The sequence below is a fragment of the Hypanus sabinus genome, chromosome 10 (assembly GCF_030144855.1).
Source record: "Hypanus sabinus isolate sHypSab1 chromosome 10, sHypSab1.hap1, whole genome shotgun sequence".
In the NCBI taxonomy this organism is placed as follows: domain Eukaryota; kingdom Metazoa; phylum Chordata; class Chondrichthyes; order Myliobatiformes; family Dasyatidae; genus Hypanus; species Hypanus sabinus.
The window spans coordinates 109,838,564-109,862,512 of record NC_082715.1 but is presented as its reverse complement, the minus strand read 5'-3'; the positions used below and the strand labels follow the sequence as shown (position 1 = coordinate 109,862,512).

The following is a 23,949-nucleotide window of genomic DNA, read 5'->3' as shown; positions in this document are numbered from 1 at the left end:
GGCCGGTGCCAACGGCACTTCTCGCTACCTGAGGCCAACCAGTGATCCCTGGCACAAGGGTATCACTACATTTAGGCGACTGGTGACCTCGCGTGTGTTCAAGTTCAACAGTGGGAATGAGGAAAGGTGCAGCTGACTCATATCGTTTCACATCACTGAATCATATCGTTTCCTCGTGGCCTGGTAACACATGCTTTGTGGCCCAGTGGTTGGGGACCACTGGAGTAGGAGAACTAAACAGCAGTGAGACACAGGCACACCAGACCAATCCAGGGCATTGCAGGGATTAGGTCTTCTCATGTGCCAATGATCTCTTAGAGCAGTTTATTCTCTTTTTTCCCCACTGGAAAGGTCTTCTATTTTGCTTTGCTACTGAACAGAAATAGACTAGGTGAATCAGCAAATAGAAAGATGGAATTATGTAGTCCAGGGTTTGTGGAAGGAAATATGGAAAGATGGGATTTGAATGCTGCAAGCCAGCCTTAAGTTGATGGGGATACAGCTAACCCCTGCGGTGTCAGGAAGTATAATAAAACCAAGATTTCTGAGTGGCAGAAATGGTCTGAGTTAGAAATCATTCCATGACTTTGATGTGTGGAGAAGTCAAAAGGGAAGCCACATCACCCAGAGGAGGCAACCACAGCTGGGTATTACCACTGGATGTAGCTTGACCAGTGCGAGACACATGGACAAAGTAGTGTCTGATTCCTGTGGAATGGCTTCATTCCTGATTAGCTCTAGCTACACATTGTCTTCCAATAATCACGGAGTGACTGCTAGGTTCAAGGTTCATTTTATTATCAAAGTATGCATGTACAATACAACTTTGATATTTGTCTTCTCCAGACAGCAATAAAAAAGTAAAAAAAAAACAAAACTCGCAGACCCCAGAATCCTCCATCCTCTCCCTGCAGAAAAGACCTGCAACAATAACAGTCCCTGACCCCTCCCTGCAGAAAAAAACAGCAGTAACAACCCCTAACCCACCCACAGAAAAAAGCAGCAGCAATAACTTTCCCCGAGACCCTCCCTGCAGACAATAACTGTCCCTGACCCCTCCCCACAGAATAAAAACAGCAACAATAACTTTCCCCAAGACCCTCCCTGCAGACAATAACTGTCCCTGACCCCACCCTGCAGAAAAAAACAGCAATAACCCATAACCCACCCACAGAAGAAAACAGCAGCAATAACTTTCCCCGAGCCCCTCTCTGCAGACAGTAACAGTCCCCGACCCCTCCCTGCAGAAAAAAACAGCAATAACAACCCCTAACCCACCCACAGAAAAAACAGCAGCAATAACTTCACCCGAGCCCCTCCCTGCAGACAATAACTGTCCCTGACCCTGTCACTCGCGGTGACAATAACATATCCCCAACCCCTCCCCTGCAGAAAAAAAGTGATCAACCTCCTCAGTCGCAAAAAAACAGTAACAGTAGCATCAAAACCACCCCCCAAAGAACTTACAGATCACCTACCCGCCAATTGGCCACGAAAATGAAAACACTGAAAAACTGAAGGAGATCAATATAAAGTACAGTCCAATCACAGAAATCTGAGAACATTGAACAGTCCTTCCCTGACTCAGGACTCAGTCTGGTCTGAGCAGTAGTCTCCATTGGGAGTGATCGCTGACCAGGTCCGAACACCATTCTCCGAGCAGCCTCTGACTGTTGACAGGGTCCAAACGCCTTCAGCTGGGTGCTTCAGTCTTCCTTGCTGCTTCAAGATGGAGTCGTTCAGATCCTGTCTTTGGTTTGCTACCTCCAAGACATTTAGTGCGTGATTGCAATGGTAAGAAAGGTTTTGCACTTGTAGTTTGAGCTGTCTTTGTGTTTATACCACCAATACCATGTGACAGCAATCGAGATTACATAAAGCATTTAATAGTGTTAACAACAATCGAAGACTGGTAGTGCAGTGAACAAAAGGAGAGTGCACCTCAGTAATCATGCACATTTCCTCCTGCTCCTGCATACTTGCTCAGGGAAGATTTGGGGAGGTGCATGCCTCCATCCCCCCATCCCCCCGTTCTTTCTGTGGTCAGTAACTGGCTCATTGATCATTTTTCCATCTTGCTTGAACTCTGCAGGTATCGTTATATCACTCAGTACAATCATTGCATCATGGAGATAGAGTGACATTCAACACACAAACAGTCCTCCAACCCTGAATCTACACTGACCATCAAACACACATTTACAATAATCTCATTTTCTTCTCAACTCCACCCAGAGTCGACTGCACACTGTGGGTAATTTACAGTTCCCAATGATTTTATCAACCTGCATCTCTCTGGGAAGGGAAACAGCGTACCCAAGGGAAACCCATGTGGCCACAGAAAGAATGTGCAAACTTCACACAAACGGCAGAGTCTTCAACCTGGGTCCCTGGAGTTGTGGCAACCCCCCCCCCCCCACACACACACACACAGCAAACCATGTTCACACAGTGTATTTGCAAATTCTGCAAGTCTTTCTGCAAGAGGCTTTACAACAGCCATCCATCTAATTATTTAAATATAATTTAGAGTTTGGGATTAATTGGGGCATGGTAACTGATCATTATTTAATTATAGCCAGTGTTTTCCTGGTCAATTTTTAATCTTCACCCAGCTTAATTCTCTTCTTCCTTTGAGGTAATAGCAGCTTGCATGTATCATGAAGGCACATTACCTACAGTAATGGAGTATGAAGGGAGCTTTGACGGGGATCAGATCCTATCTCCTAAACCTGTTTTAATTAAAAACTTTACCAGGGCCCGACATGACTTAACCGTCCCTGCCTTGCAAGTGCCAGAATATCCTACAAACTATGCACACCAAATCTATCCAATAATTGCCTGATCAGCCTCCCATGTTCCAATGAATATCTGTGGCACACCATGATCACGTGTTCCACTGTCTCCGGGATCACACCACCCATTCCCTTGCTTACCAATGAGTGCAAACTCGGGTGTCCAAACCTCAATCATGCCAACCATCCATCTTCGCTCCCATTCCTTCCCAAAGAGCACCTCCTCTGGACTGATGGAACCAAATTGTAACACCACTTCCCTATCCCCATCCTGTCCCACTCCTATCTGACAATTTCTGCCATTTATTAATCCAGCCAATCTAATACAAGATTTGGCTTCATACTTCCCATATTAATTATAATGCTGTACCTATCTCTGACTTAATGGCCCTAAATTCTGTTATATAGGTGGCAACCCATCTGTCAGCCTTCTCCCCAGCTCAATGTTAGAGCAGGGGATAAATATAACTGACCTACCCGGTTATTAACTGGATCTTCAGAATCATCTGTAAAAATAGGTAAAAAGGAAAAATACTGCTGTCGTAAATGACCAGGCACCCCCTCACCACCCACAAGACCCCTGTCTACTACTGGACCATATCCTTCCATACACCCCTTATCCATGTACCTGTCCAAGATTTTCTTAAATGTTAAAAGTAAGCCCTCATTTACTACTTCATCTGGTGGCTCATTCCACACTCCCACCACTCTGTGTGAAGGAGCTCCCCCCTAATATTCCCTTTAAACCTTTCTCCCTTCACCCTTAACCCATGTCCTCTTTTTTTTCCTCCCCTAGCCTCAGTGGAAAAAGCCTGCTTGCATTCACTCTATCTATACCATCATAATTTTATACACCTCTATCAAATCTCCCCTCATTCTTCTACGCTCCAGGGAATAAAGTCCTAACCTATTCAACTTTTCTCTGTAACTCAGATTCTCAAGTCCTGGCAACATCCTTGTAAACCTTCCCTGCACTCTTTCAACCTTATTAATATCCTTCCTATAATTCGGTGACCAAAACTGCACACAATATACAACCTCACCATAACATTGCAACTCTTATACTCAATACTTTGATTTATAAAGGCCAATGTACCAAAAGCTCTCTTTATGACCCTATCTACCTGTGACGCCACTTTTAGGGAATTTTGTATCTGTATTCCCAGATCCCTCTGTTCTACTGCACTCCTCAGTGTCCTACCATTTACCTTGTATGTTCTACCTTGGTTTGTCCTTCCGGAGTGCAATACCTCACACTTGTGAGGCCCACAATGTGGTGCCAAACTTGTTAAACTAATAATTAAATGGCTAACTGAATGAGTCCCTTTTGCCGGCATAGTGCCCATATCTCTCCATTCTCTGCACATTAATGTGCCAATTTAAGGGCCTCTTAAATGTCCTATTGCACCTAACTTCACCACCACTCCTAGCAGCATTTCCTGCCACCCCTCACTCCCTGTGTAACTATACTTGCCCAGCAAATCTCCTTTGAACTTACCCCCTCTTGTTTTCAGTTCATGACCTCTAGTATTAGATATTTCAACTCAGGAAATAAAAAAAAGATACTGGCCTTCTGTTCTATGTTTCTCATAATTTTATAGACTTCAGTCGGGTCTCCTTCAGTCTCTACTGCTCCAGAGAGAGTGTTGTCCAACCTCGTCTTGTAGCACACGCCCTCTACTCCAGGCAGCATCCTGGTAAACCTCTCCAAAGCTTCTACATCCTTAATAGAACAGGGTGACCATAACAGAATGCAAATCTTTGGCAACTTTCTCCCACTCTTGCCACTGATTTCATTTACTCGCTTTTAGTTCTTGAAATGCCAAAGAACCGAGGCCGCCTGAATGCGGGCCAGGCAGCGCTGTGTTCTGTGACCAGATGATCCACAGGAGGCACCAGAAACCCCCTTCATTGCAAAGACTTCCACTTCAATATTTGACAGGAAAGTTTTCATCAACACCCGCTGATAATAGAGTAAATGCCATTCTACAAATGAAAATCAGGTTTGCCCAATACATCTTGCTGAAGGCAGTGTTCCAATAAAAGGAAAAGAACAGACTTCTTTGAAAAGGGAAGTCTCACTCCATGTAACTTCCCTGGTGGTGGGATTATTCCTCAGCTGATCACAAACATCGAGTGGAGAGAAGATCATTACCAATCCAACTCCCTCCACAGCCTAAGGATGCGGCGATGCTTGTCAGAACCTTAAAGTGCAGCAGAACTCAATACGTGGAATTCACTTTAAAAGCAGACAAGCAAAGAGCCTGTGTGGGTCTGGAATTTATTTATACAGTACAGGTCACATGATTGATTCACTCAGGGAAGGCACCTCAGCAGCGTGTACAAGCCGAGCAGCAATCAGAGGTTCATCCAAATACTTTACATTATCAAATGACAGTACAATAACAAACAAATCATAGGACAGAGATCCAGGAGAACACAGAAGCATGGCCAATGTACTGAAGTAGGTAATAACCCACTCAGCTCTCCTTTGTGTCAGTAATTACCAGGAAGATTATATCACTGAGCAACTGCTGCGAATGGTGGGCACTGAAGAGCAAGTCAGGGAGGGAAGTTGGTGGGAAAATCAGCAAGATGGAAGGGAATAATGAAAGTCAACTCTATAAGGGATGGGCAGACAAATGTGAGGGGAAGGAATGAATGGGATATCATGCAGAACCTGAGGAGAGGTGCATGAGGGGTCATGTGAGTTGGAATGAATGGTGACTCTGGCAGAGGGAGAAACAGGAAGTGAGTCATGAGGGGACGTTACAACAGTGAGGGAGAGTGAGCGGTAATTCAGTGGGAGGGTGTCAGGTTAGAGACACAGGAAATGAACATAAACAGGAAATTCAAGCAACACACAGAAAACTCTGGAGGACCTTAGGCCAGGCAGCATCTATGGAAAAGAGTAAACAGTTGACGTTTTGGGCCAAGATACTTCATCTGGACTGCAGATTTTGTAGAAACAGGAAATGTGGGGTCTGGAGGAGAGGGTGGTGGGCTGGTCACTTGTGACCAGAATGAATGGAAGGTTACAGAAGAGTCTTCTCCTCAGGTGGATTATGGTTTCCAGCCTAAATAAGACTAACTATCACACACCTTCAACATTATTCTCACCATCTGCAATATATTTTAAACTCTGTCCTTTGCTGTTTAAAATGCAGAAGGTGCCTTTAGCTTCCTGGTTCCCTAACCCAAATCCTCAGCTCTGTGTGTGTTGTGCTATCAACTTGACAGAGCTAAGGCCCGAGTCTGCAGTAGCTATGTTAACTAGGGGACAGAGCCCCTCCACTACAGCTCATTACTGTGTATGAGATGGTAGAAATAGGAATCTCGGTCCTCAGAAAGCACATCAGGTGAGTCAAACTCCTTTACCGTGCCAGCGTCCATCACCAAGACCCGGTTTGAATCCATTATTGTGTTAATCCTGAGAGAAACAGAACCAAAGGAGAAATTACACAATTATCAGACACCACAGGAGAAAGAATAGCAAGTGCCAGTCTACACTGCTGGCGCTCATCGAGGCTGGGAGATACTTCCCAAGAGGTTGCCACATGTGACAGCCAGGAAGATGTTATACTGGCTTCATCCACATAGATTCCAAACTTGCAAGCTTGAAGGCCTTTGGAATTTGGCAACCTTCCAAAAAAGTAATGTTTTAGAACTAACTAAACCTTCACAGTTGTGTGATCAATGCTTGTTAAAAACATCGAGGCTTTGAAGATATTGAACTTTGCTTCCTTCAGTGGCTCAGAAAGTGGGAGATAACTGAAGACCACTTGTTGCCCTAAACCAGCAGCAAAAGACCAATGATGACACTTGGTCCAGCATGACCCCATGAAAAGATAAGACATTGTGTGCTTATGAGGAAACCATCTCTAGAGCAGCACTGGTGGAGGTTGGGAGAAGGTTCCTGCCCATTCCACAATTACCGTACTGGTCATAGTCTCAGAAAATTGACAGGTGTTGAAATATTATTAACATTTATCATTAATTAAAAGTAATTTTGAATATGAAATATCTCCTCCCCCCTCTCTTTCAGTGCTTCCAGAGTTGAACAATTATTTCAGTTCCATGGGTGGCTAGAGAGGGCACAAGGCCCCTTCCTGCCCACAGTTAGCCAAATCCAACTTCCCTTTCTGTTCTCATATCTTCCCCCCCACCCGCACCTCAAGCTTTTCAGTTCGTTCTGCTCTTATCCTTTTCTTCATGCCTGTGACAGTAAGTACCTGTGGGCGATTGTTAATACAGTTTTCTCTGCAAACTTCTTGCGTATCATCTCCTGTAGCAGCTGATCTGTTTTCTGGTCCACACTGGCTGTTGCTTCATCAATGCATAGAATCTGCACAACAAAGCGGAGTACTTCAGAATACTGGTACAAGGTGTGGGTGCACAAATGGACTGTTAGAGAAGGTCCTGAGAGATTGCAGGCAGGATGGCCAGATTTACTGGTATGGTTCTGGGTGTGAGATTTCAATGTGAGGTTAGACTGATGAAGCGAGAGAAGCAGAGAGATTTAATAAGGTGCACAAGAACATGATGGGTTAGAAAGCTGTCAACATTAGTACAGAGTTTCAAAGTTTAAGGAACATAGATTAAATACTTTTAGTTTAAAAAAATTGACAATTTTAAGATTAGTTAGCAACTGGGACACAAATACAAGGACAGTGAAGACAGAATCAATCATGGCTTTTATGATGAACCTGGGAAATCACACAGGGGATAATATTTTGACAGTCTGAGGAAAAAGCAGTCTGACTAGAATGGGCATTAACTTAATGGGCTGAATGCCCTCTTTTTACTAATTCAATAATGACATGGAGCAGCTACAAAACATGTTCCCCAGGTGTACTGAGAGTTAGATTATGATCTTGAGTTGCATGGATCAACATTATGCATCAGTAATTTCTTGTGTCTTCATTTTGCATGGATCAAGTTTGCATCTCCAAGCATATAGAAGATGAAGGGATGATCTAAATGAGGTGACTAAAGAATGTGATGGAACCAATGAACTACTCGCTGTAACGTGGGACAAGAAGAAGAGGGCAGAACCATAAAGTAGACCGAACAAGTCTGGTCGAATGAAGTCAGGCAACACTCCTTCACATTCAGAACAACTGACACCTGGAAGCTACTTCCCAAAATGTGAGGCTGGAGAAGTGGTGGGAAGCACTTATAGATCACTCTTAGGCAAAGGCATTAAGGGTTATTGGATCAAGGCAGTGCACTAAGTTAAAAAGGCAATCAGACAATGCAATAACCTAAAGCATTTTCTGTTGCTAAGGTTTGCTAGAAACCACTTTGGGTTTTTCTCAACTACTGACCCAATCCTTCTGAATACTCACTGAGCTGCAGAGAAGCAAGTGGTAACCCATAGGGTGACATGAGACGTTTAAACCAGCAAACAGCAAGTAGAGATAGAGCACAGTATACACGATAGGAATGAACTGTGGCAAGAGAAACTACTCCCTTTAGCCATGGATTCTGCCCACCTCCACCTACCCAACATGCTTCCTGACCCATGGACGACGCACACAACTGATGTAATATCTTTACCACAGCCTATGTTTAATTGTTACTGTGTGGCTCCTGTGAGCATTCAGTGTTGAAATCAGGATAATGTGCTTGTCATTACACCACTGAAGATTCATACCTCACTTGGAGTATTGTGAACAGTTTTGGGTCCCTTATCTAAGAAAGGATGTGCTGACATTGGAGAGGATACATGAAAATGATTCCAGGTTTGAATGGCTTGTCATATGATGAATGTTTGATGGCTCTGGGCCCCTATTCACTGGAATTCAGAAGAATGAGGGGTGAGATCATTGAAACCCATTGAATGGTGAAAGGCCTTGATAGAGTGGATGTGGAGTGGATGCTTCCTGTGGTAGGGGTATATAAGAGCAGAGTATACAGCCTCGGAACAGAGGGGTGTGTCTTTAGAATGGAGATGAGGAAGAATTTCATTAGCCAGAGCGCTGAAACTGTGGAAATTGTTGCCACAGGCAGCTGTGGAGGCCAAGTGATTGGGTATACTTAAGGCAGAGGCTGATATCCTAGATTAGTCAGGTCATGAAGGGCTGAGAGAGGAAATGTTCAGCTTTGATAAAAAGGTGGAGCAGACTCGATGGGCCAAATGGCCTAATTCTGCTCTTATATCTTATGGTCTTATGTGATACCAGCTCCAGGATGGTACAGGATCCATGATATGCTCTCAATCATTCACGTTTCAATAAGATCACCTCTTATCCTTCTACACACTGATGAGTGCAGTCATTGCAAGAACACAGTACTTGAAAAAGAAATTAGGAGGACAAAGAGGAAGCACAAGGTATCACAAAATTAAGGAACATCCTGGAGCATTCCATAAGTATATTAAGGGCAAGAGTATTAATAGGGAAGAAATAGGACCCACTGGGGACCAAAGAAGCAGCTTGTGTAAGGATGTGGGCAAAGTCTAAAAATAATACTTCTCATCTATAATCGTGAAGAAGATGGACACTGCTCTTGGAGATATTAGGTAACTTAGGAGGCAGTAACATAGAACAGTATAGCACAGGATTGTCCTTTGGTCTACAGTGTTGTACTGAACAAAGAAAACTAATGACTCCCAATCAATCTCATCCCTCTTCTCTGCACATTCATGTGTCAAACAAAGGAGGATAAACCACTGGGACCTGTTAAGATGTATCTCAGACTATGGGAGGCAAGGGAGGAGATTGTTAGGACTGTTTGGTCACATTTGAGATGTCAGACGCCTGAAAATGACTGTTGTGTTTTAATGCGAAGGGTAACAGATTTTACCCGGAGGGTTTCGGTGTTATTACATGCTAATGATGGCTTTGCTCGTGTTCAGAGCTATTCTCTCAAGCTTCTGGTGTCACATGTTGGGGGGCATTCTGATATCTGGTGCCATGCTGTGGCACAGGACTCTAGATGCCTCTGTCAAGACATTAATCCATCTGTGTTTATCCCAAATCAGCCATACATCTGCAGCCTGCAATTACATGTAATTCAAAACTATAGTCGAAGATGGAGTGACGATAGCCAGCAGAAAGTAGAACTGTAGGTAAGGAAGTGACCTCTCACTCCCAGTCACAGTACCTTACTTTTTGTGAGAACAGCCCTCGCCAGGCACATCAGTTGCTTCTGTCCGATGGACAAATTTTTCCCTCTCTCACCCAGCTCTGCATTTAATCCTCCTGATGTGGAGACAGAACAATGAGGCAATCTTTAAGCATCATCTAAAGGAGTGGGCTATGTTCTCACGACCGGGCCTACACTTACCCATTTTGTGGATGACCTCATGTAGGTGACACTGATGAAGCACATCCCAGAGCTCCTGATCTGTGTGGTGGGTCAGTGGGTCCAGGTTTTCTCGCACTGTGCCACTGAACAGAAATGGATCCTGGGGGATAACAGCCATCCTTGATCTTGAAAAGAGACAGAATGCCAGAAATGAGAGTGCAGTAAAGTCACAAATTTGGCTCCCCTAATGAGGAAGTACCTAAACTCTGCTGATTCCAGTACAAAGGGGCCCAGGATAGCAGCAAATCATTAACGTAAGAAAAATTGCAGATGCTGGAAATCCATAGCAACTCACACAAAATGCTGGAGGAACTCAGCAAGTCAGGCAGCATCTATGGAAATGAATAAACAGGCTGAGACCCTTCTTCAGGACTAAGAAGGAAGTGGGAAAACACCAGAATAAAAAGGAGACAGGTGATCAGTGAAGCCAGGAAGGTGGAAAAGGTTCAAGGCTGGAGAAGAAGGAATCTGACAGGAGAGGAGAGCGGATCATAGGAGAAGGGGAGGGAGGAGGGCATCCAGGAGGAAGTGATAAGTAGGTGAGAAGAGGTAAAAGGTCAGAGAAGCGAATAGAGGAAGGGGGGGATTTTTTACTGGAAGGAGAAATTGATATTCATGCCATCAGGTTGGAAGCTACTGAGACAGGATATAAGGTGCTGCTCCTCCACCCTGAGGGTGGCCTCATCTTGGCAACAAGAGGACGCCATGGACTGACATGTTGGAATGGGAATTGGAATGAAAATATTTGGCCCCTGGGAAGTTCCACTTGTGGAGAATGGAGCAGAGGTGTTCGATGAAGCAGTCCCCCAGTTTACAATGGGTCTCACCAATGCAGGGGAGGCCATATCAGGAGCAGCAGACACAGGAGATGTCCCCAGCAGTTTTGCAGGTAAGAAATGCCTCACCTGGAAGAACTGTTTGGGGCCCTCAATAGAGGTGAGGGAGGAGGTGCAAAGGCAGGTGCTTGCAGGATTAAGTGCCAATGGGAAGATTAGTGGGGTGGAGGAATCGAATCAACAAGGGAGGTGGAGGTAAAGATATGTTTAGTTGTGTGATCTCTTTGGAAATGGCAGAAGTTGTGGAGGATGATGTGTTGAATGCGAAGGCTGATGGCATGGTAGGTAAGAACTGTTAAGGCAGAGGTATAATGGGGTGAGTGTGGATGCTTGGGAAATGGAAGAGATAGGGTTGAGGTCAGCATCAACAGTACAGGGAGGGAAACTCTGCTCTTTGAAGGAGGACATCTCTGATGTCTGGATCGGAAAGCTGCGTTCTGGGAACAGATGCAGTGGAGGAAAAAGATCTGAGAAAAGGATAACAGCACCTTCCAGTTTTATACATTCATCGCTGACCTGACAATCATCAGTTGCTCATCCAGAATTCTCTTCAACTGAGTAACCTTCAGGGCAATTCCCAAGGAGAGTTGATTCTCACATTGGTACGGATGAGTCATACAGAGGACAGGTACGTGGTAGCGCAGTGGTTACCACATTGCTTTACAGTACAGACAACACAGGTTCAATTCCCGCTGCTGCCTGTAAGGAGTTTGTACATTCTCTCCGTGACCGTGTGGGTTTCCTCTGGGTGCTCCAGTTTCCTCTCAAAGTCCAAAGACATATTGACCGGTAAGTGAAATTGACAGATTCCCCCACCCTAAAGAACAAACTGGTGGTTGTGTGGCATTGTCTTGAGAAAATTACGCATTTAAAACTCCACATTATTGACTGGCACGGGGTAGATCTCAGATCTCCAGATTACATAGAACAGGTACAGTCCCTTCGGCTCAGCATAGTCAGATAGCCAGGATACACAAACCTGGGTGCCCCCCAGGACTGTGTGCTGAGCCCACTTCTGTACACTCTGCTCACACGTCACTGCATGGCCAAACTCCCGAGTAATTACATCGTCAAGTTCACCAATGATACAACAGTGGTGGGGCTCACTACCAACAACAATGAGATGGTCCATGGAGGGGAGCGGAAAGGACAAGACCTGGTGTCAGGCAAATAATGTCAACAAAACAAGGGAGCTGGTTATCGATTTCAGGAGAACTCACACCCCTCTTTACATCGCTGGTACAGCAGTGAACATCTTGCACAACCTCTCATGGTCCCAGAACACATACCACACAGTCAGGAAAGCTCAGCAATGCCTCTACTTTCAGAGGAGGCTGAAGAGAGCTGGGCCATGCACATCAATACTCATGTCATTCTATAGATGAGCAGTAGAGGGCATCCTAACAAACTGCATCACTGCATGGTATGGAATCTGCACTGCAGTGGACAGGAAGAATGCCCAATGAAACACCTTAACCAGCCAAACCATCAGCAAGGACATCATATACAGAAAGATGTGGGAAAAGGCCCAGTAACATTATGAAGGGTCCCACCCACCCAACTCATGAACTGCCCCACGCCCAACAGAGAGGAGGTTATGTATCATCCACGCCAGGACCGCCAGACTCAAAAAGTTACCTTCCCCAAACAGTAAGGCTGATCAAAACCTCTACCTACTAACCTGCCCATCCACAGCTCTAACCACCACTACTTTATCATTTCCTGTCAGTTACCTTATGTACAGACACTCCTGTGCCTAGTGTCACTTTATGGACATATACATAAGATACAAGCTATCTTAATGTACTTATGTTCATGCTTCCAGTTGAGACAAAACTTCAACTGCAAATCTGCTGAGGTTGTGTACTGTGCCCGGTGCTCCCAATGCAGCCTCCTCTACAATGGTGAGACCCATCATAAATTGGGGTATCATCCGTCACACATTTTAATCCTGATTTCCATTCCCATTCCAACATGTTGGTTCCTGGCCTCCTCTTGTGCCACAATGATGATACCCTCTGGGGGGGGAACAGCAACACCTTATCTTCCATCTGGATAGCCTACAACCTGATGCCTTGAATATTAATTTCTCCTTCCAGTACAAATACTCCCACACCCTCCCCTCTTCTTCTATTCCCTACTCTGGCCCCTTCTCGCCTGCCTATCACCTCCACATTGGCCCCCTCCTCCTTCCCTTTCTCCTATGACCTACTCTACTCTATCAGATTCTTTCCTCTCCAGCCCTTTACCTTTCTACCATCTGGTTTCACCCATCACCTTCCAGATACCCTCCTTCCCCTCCCCCCCACCTTTTTATTCTGGTGTCTCTCCCCTTCCTTTCCAGTCCTGAAGGACAGTCTTGGTCGAAACGTCCACTGTTTATTTATTTCCATTGATGCTGCCTGACCTGCTGAGTTCCTCCAGCATTTTGTGTGTTGCTTTACACTTAGTGTGTCTTATTATTATTGCTTTTATCTTACTATGATTTTTTGTGCTGCATCAGATCCAAAGTAACATTTTTTTCATTTTTCTTCACAAATGTGTACTGGAAATTACATTAAACAATCTCGAATATTGAGGCAAACTAATTAAACTAATGATGCCTAATTACACTATTCCATTTTTATACCCATACCTTCCATTCTCTGCACATTCATGTGCTGATCTGAGAGCCTCTTAAATGCCCCTATTGTATCTGACTCCAGTACCGTCCCTGGCAGCCTATTCCAGTACCACAACTCTGTGTTTAAAAAAAAGATTTCAGCCTCTCACCTTAAATGCATGGCCTCCAATACTTGATATTTCATCCAATAAAAAGACTCTGGCTGTCTACTCTACGTCTCTCATAACTAGATGAACTTTTATCATGTTCCCCTCAGCTTTTACGCTCCAGTATAAACAACCCTAGAATGTCTAACCTCCCTTTATAATACCTGTCCTCCACTCTGAAAGACTGGCAAACTACTTCTGCACCGTCTCCAAATCCTCCACACCCTTCCTGTCACAGGAGGGCCAGAACTGAGTGCAATGCTCCAGATGAGGCCTAAATGGAGTTTTACCAAGGTACAACACTACCTCTTGGCTACAATGCCTTGATATTAAAGGTAAACATGCCACATGCCTTCTTAACCGCATGATCAACAGCTGCAGCCACTTTTTGGGGTTATGGATTGGGCCCAAAAACCTCCTGCATATCCATACTGTTAAGGATACTGACATTAACTGTGTACTTTCAGTTTACACTTGATCTCTCAAAGTACAACACTTGCCAGAATTAAACTCTATTTGCCATTTCTCTGCCCATATCTGTAACTGATCTATATTTTGCTGCATCCTTTGGCGAACTTTTTCACTATCCACAATGCTATGAATCTTTGTGACATCTGCAAGCTTACTAACCCATTCATCTATTTTTTTTTAATTTAATTTTATTTAGATACAAAACAGTAACAGTCCCTTCCAGCCCAACAAGCCCATGCTGACTAATTGCACCCAGGTGACCAACTAACCTGCTAACCAGTACACCTTGGAATGTGGGAGGAAATCGGAATAGCCGGAGGAAACCCCACGGACACGGGAAGCATGTACCAGCTCCTTAGAGACTGCAGCAGAATTGAACCACAATCGCTGGCGCTGTCATCGTGTTACACTAGCTGCTATGCCACTGGGCTACCACTCCAAGTCATTTCTATCTATCACAAAGAGCAGCAGTCACTGACATCCAGCCAGCATAAAATGTCTTCAAACCTCTGTATCAACTCTCCCAGATCCATGCCTACCATCAAACCCACTGCAGTGTACTTGTCCAAATGACCAGCTCCCCTCCAGCAGAAATGTACAGGGCAAACAGAGAAACTACTTACCGAAGTTCTGACAAACTAACAGTTCGTGTGTCAACACTGTCGATAAGAATCTGACCCTCCGTCAATTCCACCATCCGAAATAATGCCAGGAAGAGAGAGGACTTTCCCGAGCCTGTCCGTCCCACAATCCCAACTTTCTCACCAGGATTAATCCTGATGTTAATTCCATTGAGCACAGTAGGTAGTCCAGGCCGATACACAAGGACTACATCTTGGAATAAAATCATACCATGCTGTGGCCATGTGGAAGAAACCTGAACACAAAAATATACAGGTAACATCTTCAACAACTTATTCACAGAAAAAATCTCTCAAAGTGCCTTACACCTCAGTGGTCTTTCAGCTGAGTGCAGTGGGCACTAACAAAGAATTCTGGAAGACAGAAGATAAATGTTACTTTTGACAAAAGAATGTCCTAGGATGTAGAATTATTGATCTGTCAATCGGCAGAGGAAAACCTAGAGGTAATCAACATTCTATAAGGATGTTGTAAAATGCAGTGGAAGATTTTTACACAGGGTTGGTGACCATTCCAGTGTACAGAGTGAAGGTGATAAGCAGTTCTAGCCTCTGAAAGTGCCTAAGAAACATTGTACCAGCTACTGGAGGCTGTTCCAGAGAGAGATGACTTGTACCCCCTGATGTTGGTATGGGAATTTACAGTAAGGTACAAGGTAGGGTGAGAGAAGGGACATCGACATAGTGGAAGGGACATTTGGATAGTGTATGGTATGAAATCATTCCACCCTTTGCTACCAATATATATGTGGATGGGAATGGAAACAAAGTGGAACACATGATTTTAGGTCTGATCACATTTGGCACCACAGTAAAATTTACTATTTATACTCCAACTATTACACATATCTATCTTACCAATTGTTGTTGTATTTCAGTGTTAACTTGTCTTATAGGATAAACAGCACACAAACCAGGGTCTCTTTCTGTAAAACCTCTGATAATCATTTAACAGAGAAAATGGTTTTCTGATCAAAAGGAACAACCTCAGACTTTCTCACATTATCTGGGCTCGATCCATAATTTTCCTGAACAGTGGAGTGGGTACAAGGACCCAAATGAGCTCCAAATGTTTCTTATGTTGTTTTTATACTCCCTTTACAGTTTATCCTCAGCAAACCTTTCCATATCCCTTTACAGTTTATCCTCACCTCACATTTCCATATCCCTTTACAGTTTTGTATCATCATCACAGCTCACTTTTCCACTTTTTTCAGTCTTTTGCGTCTAATTCATGAAGACTTTAAATAGTTGAGTGGAAAGTAATGTTTCTTGTGTACCCTAGTCCTTCCAACCTGAAAAAGATCTACTTCATTATATAACAGGAGAGTGAGACAGGGAAAGTTCAAGGCACCATGTTCCATTTAGAGTGAAGGACGAGACGAGCAGGATTAGGGAACCCTGATCCATGAAGGAGACTAAGGCTCTGATAAAGAAGAACGAGGTACATGTCAAGTTAAGGCAGCTGAGATCAAGTGAATCCAGGGGTACAAGTACATAGTTCCCTGAAAACGGTGACGCAGCCAGACAGGGTGGTGAAGATGGTGTTTGGCACAGTGGCCTTCATCAGGTAGGTCACAGTGTTTCCCTCGATGGAATCTGTCCTCGTTGGGTCTCAACGTCTCTCTCTGTATTGAACCTTGGTCTCTTGATAAAAGGCCAGTCAGTCAGTGTTGGCAGTAACATCTCCAGCTCCATCACACTGAACAGCAGCTCTCTCCCAGGGCTGTGTGCTCAGCCTGCTGCTATTCACATTGCTGATGTATGTCTGTACTGCTGGATCCAGTTCCAACCAAATCATTAAGTTCGCAGATGACACAAGCAGTTGGTCTTATCAGCAACGACTATGAGACAGTGTACAGAGAGGAGGTAGAGCCGCTCGTAGAATGATGCAAACACAATAACTTGAGGCACAATGTGGACAAGACCAAAGAAATGACTGTGGACTTTAGGAAGGTGCAGACAGGTCATTCCTCACTGCACTCACTGCACAGTTCCTTCATGGAGAGAGTTTCTGGGTGTGCACATTACGTACGACCATATCTGGTCCCTCAAAACCAACTCCCTAGCAGTGTCTCCAGTTCCTGAAGAGACCCACAATCTAACTAACTTCTGCAGGAGCACCATTGAGAGCGTCCTGACCAGGTACATCATTGTAAGGCACCTGAATGCACTACCTTCCAAAGGATTGTGAGGATGGCTGAGAGGATCATCAAGGTCTCTCTTCCACACCTCTGGGATATTTGTCAATAGCACTGTACATGCAGGGCCCTTTGCACTGTCAGTGATCCATCCCATCGGTCCAGTAATCTCTGAGCCCCTACCGTCAGGCATACGTACTGTAGCATTAGGACAGGGACTATTAGGATGGGAACCACCTTCTTCCCACAGGCCATGCAACTACTAAACTCCCTGCCACCACCCAAGTCTCATCACATATGAAACGCCAGTAGTGTTACACTGTTTACTTCTTAACCTGTAAAACAAACGTACCTTAATATTTGTTTGATAATGTTACTCTTTGTGTTGTGTGTCAGTTGTATGCACTGTGTTCTACTGCCTGGTTTGAAGGAACATTGTTTCGTTTGGAGGTATACATGTGTCTGGTTGAAATGACAATAAACTTGCATTTGAATTTGATTTAAGGAAGGCTCATTGGATGGAACCGACATTGACTCGGAGGAGTGAAAATAGAGGGTGGTGGTTGAAGGCTGTTTCTCAGAATGGAGGCCACTGACGAGTGAGGTGCTACAGGGTTCAGTGCAGCAACTTCTGTTATTCATTATTTAGATCAGGGGTCGGCAACCCGCGGCTCCGGAGCCGCATGCGGCTCTTTCATCTCTGTGCTGCGGCTCCCCGTGGTTTGTTAGTTTTTGAAATGTAATTCGAAATTTGAAGATTATGGTGATCTTGTACAATCTAAATAAAGCGTTGTGGCGACCCCATTTCCTGCCACATCCAAACCGGCTCACAATTAGCCACTGTTCCGGCTAAGGGTGATAGCCTACGGGGATTTGTGAGTACGTGTCTTTTGGAGCATCCGCGCCCATGGGGGACGGGTTGAGGGAGGCTTTAAAGCAAGGCTGTTTAGTTCGAATAAAGTTATCTTTGACTGCAGTGTCGTTATTTTAGTGCTGCGTGTAGCACACCGCCACAACGTGTTTTTTATCGCTATTAATATACGTCACCACTGCCAATCCCTGACACCCGCCAGTGCGCACTTTCTTTTAATTCTTCGATCCAAGGTAGGCTAACTATGGAGTAACCTTCAACCCAACGTCTTTTTTTCGGAGTTCAAAATGTTTTTTGTTGCATGCAGAAACGTAATTTTGTTTTCTCTGCAGAGTTCATCAATTTCATAAATGCAACACATTATAGTTTGTTTATACATAGCATAAAGGCAAAAAAAACCCGTTGTATGTAGTGTTATTTCATTTTAAATGTCAAATGGGTTTTGTGGCTCCCAGTGTTTTCTTTTCTGTGAGAAATGGGTCCATATGGCTCTTTCAGTGGTAAAGGTTGCCGACCCCTGATTTAGATAAATGATTTGGACACAAGTACACAAGACTTGATCAGTAAATTTGCGAAAACTTGAAATTGGGAGGTGTTGTTGACAGCAAAGAAGATTATTGTAGATTGCAGGGGGATCTTGATTGGTTTGATAAGTCAGGCACAGAATGGCAAATTGATTTCAATACAGACAAGTGTGAAATAATACACTTTGGAAAAGCACACCGGCATAGGACTTACACTACGAACTGCAGGGCAGTGGGAAGCTTAATTGAAGAAATGAAAATACAAATCTATAGCTCTTTGAAAGCAACACAAGAGAGACTGCAGATGCTGAAGCCGTACACTGGAGCCGTACACACAAAATGCTGGAGAAATACACCAGGCAGGCAACGTCTACGGAGAGAATTGAACAGTCAACATTTCACGCCGACACTTCATCAGGACTGGAAAGAAAAAGGCAAAAACAAGAATAAGAGGGTGGGGGAAGGTAGCTAGTGGGTGATAAGTAAATCCAGGTGAGAGAGGAAAAATGGGAAGGTGGATGGAGGGAACAGTAATATGTGAAAAATTGGGAATGATAGGTAGAAGAAACAAAGGGCTGAAAAAGAAGGAATCTGACAGGAGACCACAGAAAAAAGGGAAGAAGGTGGGAAACTAGAAGGAGCCGAAGGTGATGGGCAAGTTGTGTGGGTGAGGAGGGGGGAAAAGGGTAAAGGACTACAGGGATAAGGGAAAACAAACATGGGGTGGGGAGGGGAACAGACAAGAGTGGTTACTGGAAGGTAGAGAACTCAACATTAATGCCAGCAGGTTGGAGTCTGCCAAGGTGGAATACGAGGTGTTTGTTCTCCAATCTGCTTTGGGCCTCAGTGTGACAGCAGAGGAGGCTGTGGACATACATAGCAGTTTGAGAATGGGAAACAGACTTAAACTGGCTGGCCACTGGGAGATCCTGGATGGGGTGAAGGTGTTAGATGAAGCAATGCCCCAAACTGCATATCGATCTCACTGACTTAGAGGAAGCTGCACCAGGAACACCAGATATAATAAATAATCCAAGTGGATTCACATCTTACATTGGTAACAACAGTATCACTTAGGAAGCACTTGGATCAGTACATGGAAGGATGGGACTTGGAGGGATATGGGCTGAATGCAGGGAACGAGGCAGACAGCGTGGTCAGCAAGTACTCATTGGGCCAAAGGGCCTGTGTCCACGTGGCTTTGCACTACGACTCAAGAGTTGTACAGGATGTTGCAGAGACCATAGTTGGAGTACCATGTGTTGTTCTCGATGGCCAGTTATAGGAAAGATACATTACACTAGAAAGGGTACAAAAAATATTCACAAGGAAATTATCACAACTAGAGGGCACAAACTATAAGAAGAGGTTGGATAAGCTGGAGCTGTTGTTCCTGGAGAGTAGAAGGCTGAGGGATAATTTTATAGAGGTCCACAAAATCATGAGGGCCATAGATAGGGTGAACGCACACAGAATTTTTCCCATGGGTGGGGGGAGGGTCACCCAAAAACTACGGTGTAGTTTTAAGCTGAGAAAGTAGACTTGGACAACATTTTCACAGAGAGAGAGAGTATTTGGAATGAGCAGCCAGAGGAAGAGTTAGAGTATTATAGGTACAATTACAACATTTTAAAAAAAGTTAGGTATATGAATAGGGAAGGGTTAGAGCAGTGATTTCTAATGGGTGGTTACGTGACCTAAGGGGGCATTAGTGGAAATATAATTTCCTGGGGAGGGTGTGGTTGAAGTAAGCAGCACCCTAACTTGAGGCAAGAGACATGACCGACCACTAACAGAGCAGGCACTTCAAAAAAACAGAATGAGGCACTGGAACACAGGACGAACCATAGCTCTACAGGCAATGAGCAACTTGTCACAATGCATCTGAAACTCAGCAATCTCATCCGACCTTACCAACCAAATAGAAATCAATGGGGATGCATAAATTAGAACAGGGTGCCAACAGTTCCTCTTGACTCACGGCACAGAACAAGTTCATGCAACTCAACAGCTGTAAGTCAAGCACACCCTCTTAATTTTCTCTACAGATCTATGGAAAACAGATCGCACAACAATATAGCACTGGCCAGAACCAAATGGTGGAATAGAGCCAATCAGTGAACCTGCCGACCCTGAGGATTCCTCCTGAGGTGTTCAAAGTGACCTCGGCTTCATATGTGCAGTCAAAAACCATCTTACATGATTGGTTAATTGTGTGAACTAGAATAGTATAAAGGTAGCTTGCCGAACACCAGCTCTTTCCCAACTAACATTCAGATTCCATTCTGAATCTTTGTCAACACATTTTATGAAGAAATTCTCTTTTGTAAAAAGTCAAAACCAAATATCAACAAAGAATCAATCTACAACGAGCTCAAAATGTGTATTGACGATAAAAGTATTCTGATTAAGAAAATGACTTCTTGTGCCACAGGTGGAGTACCATATATGACAGGTCGACATACTGGTTTAGTGACATTTATGAAAAAAAAAATTCCAAGTCTGTTTGCAGTCTGTCGTGTAATTCATCATCAACATCTCCTAGCCTAAAACCTCAGCCAGTGAATTTTTTAAGTATGACCCTTGTAATATCTGCTATCAACAAAATTAAAATGCTCATCCATTAAATAGCAGAATATCTGGCTACTAATGCAAGGATAACCATGAAGAGTTTGAGTACTTGCTTCTTCACACTGAAGTGCATTGTCTGTCAGAAGGCTGCTACTTAAAACGTTTCTTTGATCTTTTTGACACTGTGGTTGAATTTTTGCTTAAAGTCGACAAGAGCTTGGGAAACAAGATTGAACTTCTATGTGGCGATGTGGCAACTTGATGACAAAATGAACATTCCAAATATGAAACTGCACAGAGAGAATTTCACGCTCCAACGGTTGTGCACAAAGTGGTTTGGACTTTAATAAGTTTTGGCGCCTTTTTCTTTATTTTCTTTTCCTTCATATATACTGTATCATTATTAATCACATAGTTCTAGTAAGATCTATAAAGTGTAATCATTTAATCGCATATGGTGTACCGTCAGTTATTTTGGCGAGGTGGGGACATCACACAGCATCCACACAAGCTGATTACCCAGTTTGGTGGGGCCGAAGGCTGCTCCCCCTAGACCAGGGGTCAGCAACCTTTACCGCTGAAAGAGCCACTTGGACCCGTTTCCCACAGAAAAGTAAACACTGGGAGCCGCAAAACCCGTTTGACATTTAAAATGAAATAACACTGCATACAACGTTTTGTTTTGCCTTTATGCTATGTATAAACAAACTATAATGTGTTGCATTTATGAAATTGATGAACTCCTGCAGAGAAAACGAAATTACATTTCTGCATGCAACAAAAACATTTTGAACTCCGAAAAAGAGACGTTGGGTTGAAGGTTACTTTTAAGTAAAATACTCAACGTCTATTTGAGTCCTTCTTGTATTTATGAAAAACGCCAAACTTAAATTTGCCGCCAGCAGCAAACCAAAAATAACGTCAGCCAGCTGTCAACCTGAAAAATAAAAGGACTATTTCACTGAACAATGAAAACATATGAATATACGTAAAATAATAGGCAATTAAAATATTTATCATACTTGTTCAGGTTGACTCACACCTGACAATGCAGTCGTATTCAGTAGGGATGGATCGATGCTTAGGGGAGTGACCGGGAAGGATAATGTGTTTTTTTCCTCTCTGAACTCACAGAAGCGTTTCCCAAACGATGTTTGCATTGCGATGATTGCAGAATGTAAATACTCCGAATTTATCATGTCGTGACCTTGTTTGAACTCTCTCAAATTGGGGAAGTGAGACAAAGTGCCTTTCTGTAAATCTCTGGCAAGCAACGTCAACTTGCGCTCGAATGCCAAAACATCCTCCAACATGTGCAGGGCTGTACGTCCTTACCCCGTTGAAGAGCTGTGTTCAGCGTGTTCAGGTGCGCTGTCATGTCTACCATGAAGTGTAGCTTTTCCAGCCACTCTGGCTGTTCCAGCTCAGGAAAGGTGAGCCCTTTGCTGCCCAGGAAAGTTTTCACTTCTTCCAGACACGCGACAAAGTGTTTCAGCACCTCCCCTCTGGACAGCCAGCGATAAAAACAAGTTGCAGCGGCATGCTACACGCAGTCAGTAAACTGCAGTCAAAGATAGCTTTATTCGAACTAAACAGCCTTGCTTTTAAGCCTCCCTCAACCCGCCCCCCCATGGGCGCGGATGCTCCAAAAGACACGTACTCACAAACCCCCGTAGGCTATCTCCCTTAGCCTGAACGCTGGCTAATTGTGAGCCGGTTCGGATGTGTCAGAAAATGGGTCGCCACAACGTCTTATTTAGATTGTACAAGATCACCATAATCTTCAAATTTAGATTTACATTTCAAAAACTAACAAACTAACATAAAATACATTTTAATTAAATACTGACCATGTAGCGGTGTGCTACACGCAGCACTAAAATTACGACACGGAGTCGGTAATTGCAGTCGAAGGAAAAAACTTTATTCGAAATCTTCAGCCTCACTTTTAAGCCTCCCTCAACCTGCCCCCCCCCCCCATGGCACAGAGGCTCCAAAGCTCTGTGCTCGCAAACCCCCGTAGGCTATCTAATTGTGAGTCGGTTCGGATGTGCCAGGAAAAGGGTCGCCACAACCAATTATTTCCCAAAGCAACAGGGAGCCGCAGCACAGACGTAAAAGAGCCACATGTGGCTCCGGAGCCGCGGGTTGCCGACCCCCGCCCTAGACAGAAGCGAGCTGACTGAGCCAGGGGGCTACATTTAAAAACAAAATTCTGGAAGTACTTAAGCAGGTCAGGGAGCATTTGTGGAAGAGAAACAAGAGTTACTGTTTCAGTACAAACAATTTTCATCAGCTCTGAATCAGTAACCATGCCAAGACAAAGGACCTTCAACCCAAAATGTTATTGTTTTTTCTTTCACAGTTTTGGATCAAATTGTATAATGGTTATTTTCTGTGCAGACTAACAATTATACCTGCTTGTATTTAATTTCACTACCTATATACGTGTAACTGTTCAGGATGTTTCCAAATGGTCACCTTATGTATATGCAATTGTCCATTGGGTCCCCTAGTAAGTACAATTCAGTCTCTTTCTGGAAGTTACTTGGGATTGCATTATTTGAATAGGGGTTATCTGACTGGATAACTCTTATCTAGGAGTTTGAATGGCACGTATTTTATCGATGGTATAGGAAGGCGAGCATGCTAGCCTGCTATCTCTACTTCTTCTTTCCTTCCCCTACTGGACCTCTGTTTCTCCCTGCTACCAATCTTCTTTGTTGTATTAGCACTTAATAAAATGATTGTTTTATGCCCCTTTCTTGACTTCTGAAAGTACCTTGGATCAAAAGCATCAGAATCTTACAATAGACACTGCATGAACTGCCAAATGTTTCCAGCATTTTCTACCTTTGTTTCAAACTTCCCGAGTCAACAGATTTTCTGATTTTCATTTTATATAACCAGGTGGATCTGACCGTTCCTGAACAGCATTTACCCAAGTGATCCAGGTGTAACAGCTGTTACACATTCCAGTCATTCTTCCTGTCTTCACATTTTCACACAAACACACACA

The 23,949-nt window shown here is 43.9% G+C and overlaps 1 protein-coding gene across 5 annotated transcripts in view; it reads right to left on the bottom strand.

The window, feature by feature from the left end:
- Positions 1 to 5,059: 5,059 nt before the first annotated feature.
- Positions 5,060 to 23,949, bottom strand: part of abcc10 (ATP-binding cassette, sub-family C (CFTR/MRP), member 10) — a 94,214-nt gene continuing 75,324 nt past the window's right edge. For all 5 annotated transcript variants that reach the window (XM_059982592.1, XM_059982594.1, XM_059982593.1 and 2 more), the window contains 5 exons: positions 14,806 to 15,059; positions 10,086 to 10,231; positions 9,903 to 10,000; positions 7,028 to 7,140; positions 5,060 to 6,225 (listed from right to left, as the gene is read on the bottom strand). In XM_059982592.1, coding sequence (XP_059838575.1) covers positions 6,090 to 6,225; positions 7,028 to 7,140; positions 9,903 to 10,000; positions 10,086 to 10,231; positions 14,806 to 15,059 — 747 coding nt within the window. In that variant the 3' untranslated portion in view covers positions 5,060 to 6,089. The remainder of the gene's footprint in view (positions 6,226 to 7,027; positions 7,141 to 9,902; positions 10,001 to 10,085; positions 10,232 to 14,805; positions 15,060 to 23,949) is intronic.